Raw genomic sequence first — 4186 nt, 5'->3', positions numbered from 1 at the left:
AAAAAAAAAAAAGATTTTATTTATTTGAGAGAGAGAATGAGAGAGAGAGAGAGCACATGAGAGGGGGGAGGGTCAGAGGGAGAAGCAGACTCCCCGCCAAGCAGGGAGCCCGATGCGGGACTCGATCCCGGGACTCCAGAATCATGACCTGAGCTGAAGGCAGTCGCTCAACCAACTGAGCCACCCAGGCACCCAAGCATAGGGCTCTTTAAAGTTGCCCAGGCGATTCTAAATGTGCAGCCTGAAGTAAGAACCACCATCACACGGCTCTGGCTTCCGCTGACTTTTATGACCTCACTCTTTCTATGCCAGGCCTCATGCTCTTCCTCCTCAAACTCCTTCTCCAGCTTCTAAACCTATTTATACCTGCTGTTCCCACTGCCTGGCTTGAGACATTTGCTGGGCTCACCCACTTCCTCACTGCACTTAGGTCTTGGATGAAACGATCCTTCTTCAGAAGGGCCTTTGGGCTCCCTACCCTTTACCTGGCTTTCTTGTTTTTCCTATCAATCATCACACGTGGCACTTTTTTATTTTATTACTGCCTGATTCCGGCACCAGATTCAAGGCCCCAAGGGACCAGGATGTGTTTTTTTTTTTTTTAGTTTTTAAAGATTTTGTTTATTTATTTGACAGAGACAGACAGAGCGAGAGAGGGAACACAGCAGGGGGAGTGGGAGAGGGAGAAGCAGGCCTCCCGGCGAGCAGGGAGCCCGATGCGGGGCTCGATCCCAGGACCCCGGGATCATGACCTGAGCTGAAGGCAGACCCTTAACGACTGAGCCACCCAGGCGCCCCAGGGACCGGATGTTTGAATCGTTTTGGTCACACTGCATCCCCAGCACCATGCACAACACTCGGCACAAGTGTGGGCTCAATAAATATTAAGTGAGCTGAGCTGTTTGCTGATGACTTAAACCCCTGGGTTCTGCCTCAGGGGGAAAAAAGCACCCTCTCTGTTCATTCAGGAAGCAGGTGATGACGTGGTGACCAGAGCCATGGTCCCCTCCCCTCAAGCAGTTCATGTGTCCCATACAGGGTGATGGAGATGCCACTCCCGACCCTAGAGAGTAGGGAAGGTTCATGGGAATCTTGCAAAACTTTATCTGTAAGACAGAGATACGGTGATAACACAGTGCCCACCACACAGAGCTGGAAAGAATAAATGACTTAAGACACACAAAGCACTTCCCTCAACACACTTCCTGGCACACAGTTTGAATACGAGTATTAAAATGAGGGGAGGGAGAGTCCCCCTGCCCTCCCTCTTAGGGGAGACACCACTAGGCCTAAGAGACTCTCAAGCCAGGCCTGATGGAACAGAGATCCGAGCAGTGTGGCCATGGCAGGGGGCACCGGGGGCATGAGTGTAAACTTTCAGGCCCAGGTACTCAAAACGTATCTGAATTCACTTCAGGTCCTGGGGAGCTTACAACAGTGTACTAAAAGTACCCACTCCTCAGGGAAACTACAGGTTCACACACACTTTTCCAGAAGTTTTGGGAGGAGGTTCCACGGACCCCCTGGTTTAAACCCTGCTCTCCTCCCACAGTCTTCCCCATCTCAAAAACTGGACACTCTATCCTTCCAGTTACACAAGCCCAAACCCTGAGGGATCCTTGACCCCTCTCTTATACCCACATACCAGCTGCTGGCTGCTGACTCTATCTTCAAAATACATTTCCAAACCATGACAATGTGTCAGGCGGGTCCACTGCTACCACCCTGGTCCAAGCCACATCACCTCCTCCCAGATCACGGCAACAAGCTTCCCACTGATGCACCTGCTTCCACTTCTGCTCCCCTGAAGTCCTTTACACACACAAGCCAGAAGGATCCTTTAAATGCATCCATCAGGGGCGCCTGCATGGCTCAGTCCTTGGGCGTCTGCCTTCCGCTCAGGTCATGATCCCAGGGTCCTGGGATCGAGCCCTGCATCGGACTCCCTGCTCTGCAGGAAGCCTGCTTCTCCCTCTCCCACTCCCCCTGCTTGTGTTCCTGCTCTCGCTATCTCTCTCTTTCTGTCAAATAAATAAAATCTTTGAAAAAAATATTAAAAAATAAAAAAAATAAATGCATCCATCAGACTCCATCATGTACCTGCTCACAATCTCCCCAAGGCTTCTTCTCTCAGACTCAAATCCTTAGGGGAGAGCTGACTCTTTTAACAACTTCTGCAACTTTATATCCTAATACAATGAGGGAAGGGTTGGGAGGAAGGTGTATCCTCCATTTCTGGGGGAATCAGACTATAGGGTGCCTGCAGGCATGCCGGGGTCTGATGGAGATACACAGTCCAGCACCGCCCCCCCCCCCCCCCCCCCTTTCAACAGATCTCCAAATGCTGAAGAAAAAGGGAGTTTGGGAGGGGATACGTGGATCCACAAACCCAGTTCCCCCCAGCCAGATGACCCCATCTCTCCACACATGGAGGGAAAAGAAAACGGAAGAAAAACGAAGACCTGCACTAAGAAACAGACCTTACGGGTCATAGTGGGAAGATTTCCCCAAACGATAGCGGAGCAAGTTGTGGGGAGGGGCACGACCTGATGGCCTGATTTAGAAAGACCTGAGACATCAGGGAGAAAGACTCTAATTTTGTTCCTCTTGAGAAGAACCATAAAGCTAACAATTAGAGACAATACTACTATGTTAAGCCCTGTGCTATTTTCCCCCCCCAGCTTTCTTGAGATATAACTGACACTTAACATCGTGTAAGGCTACTGTGTACAACCTGTTGATTTGTACACTTAAATACTGCAAAAAGATTACCACAATATACTATTTTTTCTTAACATGATCTTGCTAAATTATAACCGGGAGCCATTTTACTGATGAGAAAACAGACTCAGAGGGTAAAGCCACTTGCCCAAGGTCACATAGTAGCTTAAGTAGCAAAGCTAGTACTGAAACTTTGAACTAAGACCTTTCTGAGGTCAAAGCCAGGACTCTCATCAATCTGCCACGAGGGAGGTGGGGTGGCTTCATCAGAATCTCGGGGAAAATCAAATGAATAAAGTCACTCATGTCCTGTGACTATCTCCCTCCCCCACCCCATGCTAAGCCCATCTTGGGCTTGTGAAGGTTCATCTCACCGCGACTTGAGAATCACGATCACTCAAACCTCAGAGACCCACCTCTCCGAAGAGTAGAGAGCGGGAAAGTGGGACAGAGAAGGCCACACACTATCAAACCGGGAGTCCTCATTCACTTGGGCCCTCTCTGAGAAGCCTCTGGGAGCTGAGGGGACGGTCATTGCGGCAGTGATACGGGAGGCAAACGAGGGTCCTCTCCGACCCCAAATCGGGACTCTTCACCTATGAACCAGGACATTATCCCCAAATCCCATAGCCTGAGATCCAAGCCCCCAGATGCCTGGATCCAGACTCTGGGTCAGTGCTCCCGACTGCCAACCCCAGCCCAATAACCAAGACCCCTAATGACGGTCTCAATGAGATGAATCCTAGTTCAGGAAGCCCCCCATTCCAGGCCCAAGACCCTCGACTCACGACCGTAACCCCCGAAGCCGGCCACAGACCTCCAGACCAGGAACCCGAACCCCGGGCTCAGCATCCATCACAGGGTGGAACCGAGCCCCCCTTTCCACAGGAGACCCGAACCAGGACCCCGACTCCACAAGGGACCGGATCCCCGGCCCCCAGGCCCCGCCCCTCCGACTCCGGTCTGGCACCCCGATTCCCGACGGTCCCAGTCGCCGACCCCGGACCCCAACCCCGGCCTGCACCTGGCTTCATGGCGAGAGCTCAGCTCCCCGGCTCAGGACTCTGCGGCGTCCCAGACTACACGAGTCCTGTGCTTTCGCACGTGGAAAGGAGCGCACGCGCGGCGACGTACGGCGCGTGACGCAACTTCGCAACCCCGCCCCTCGGAGCCGCGGCTGCGGCCGCGGCCGGGCGCGCGCGCTGTAAGCGGGGCTTCGCAAGCCTCTCGGGGCACCGCCCCCCTCGGTCGCTTTGGTGCTGTCTTTACGCGCTGCTTGCGCCGCGGTCGCTATGGTGATCGCACTTCCCGCTGCCTCTTAACTGGTGCAAGCCTCCCGGTAATCAGGGCTCATCAGCAGGCCTTCGCACGCCCTGTGCCCTCTTCCTGTCTTCTCTATTTCTTTCTTTTTCTTTTTCTCTTTCTTTCTTTCTTTCTTTCTTTCTTTCTTTCTTTCTTTCTTTCT

The 4186-nt window shown here is 52.6% G+C and overlaps 1 protein-coding gene across 1 annotated transcript in view; it reads right to left on the bottom strand.

Moving 5' to 3' along the window:
• FBL (fibrillarin) overlaps positions 1-3861 on the bottom strand; it is an 11667-nt gene extending 7806 nt beyond the window's left edge. The window contains exon 1 of the mRNA XM_021701127.1: positions 3746-3861. Coding sequence (XP_021556802.1) covers positions 3746-3755 — 10 coding nt within the window. The 5' untranslated portion in view covers positions 3756-3861. The remainder of the gene's footprint in view (positions 1-3745) is intronic.
• Between the last annotated feature and the right edge of the window lie 325 nt (positions 3862-4186).

This window comes from Neomonachus schauinslandi, chromosome 16 (genome assembly GCF_002201575.2).
Source record: "Neomonachus schauinslandi chromosome 16, ASM220157v2, whole genome shotgun sequence".
Taxonomy (NCBI): domain Eukaryota; kingdom Metazoa; phylum Chordata; class Mammalia; order Carnivora; family Phocidae; genus Neomonachus; species Neomonachus schauinslandi.
This window is presented reverse-complemented; position numbering and strand designations above follow the sequence as displayed.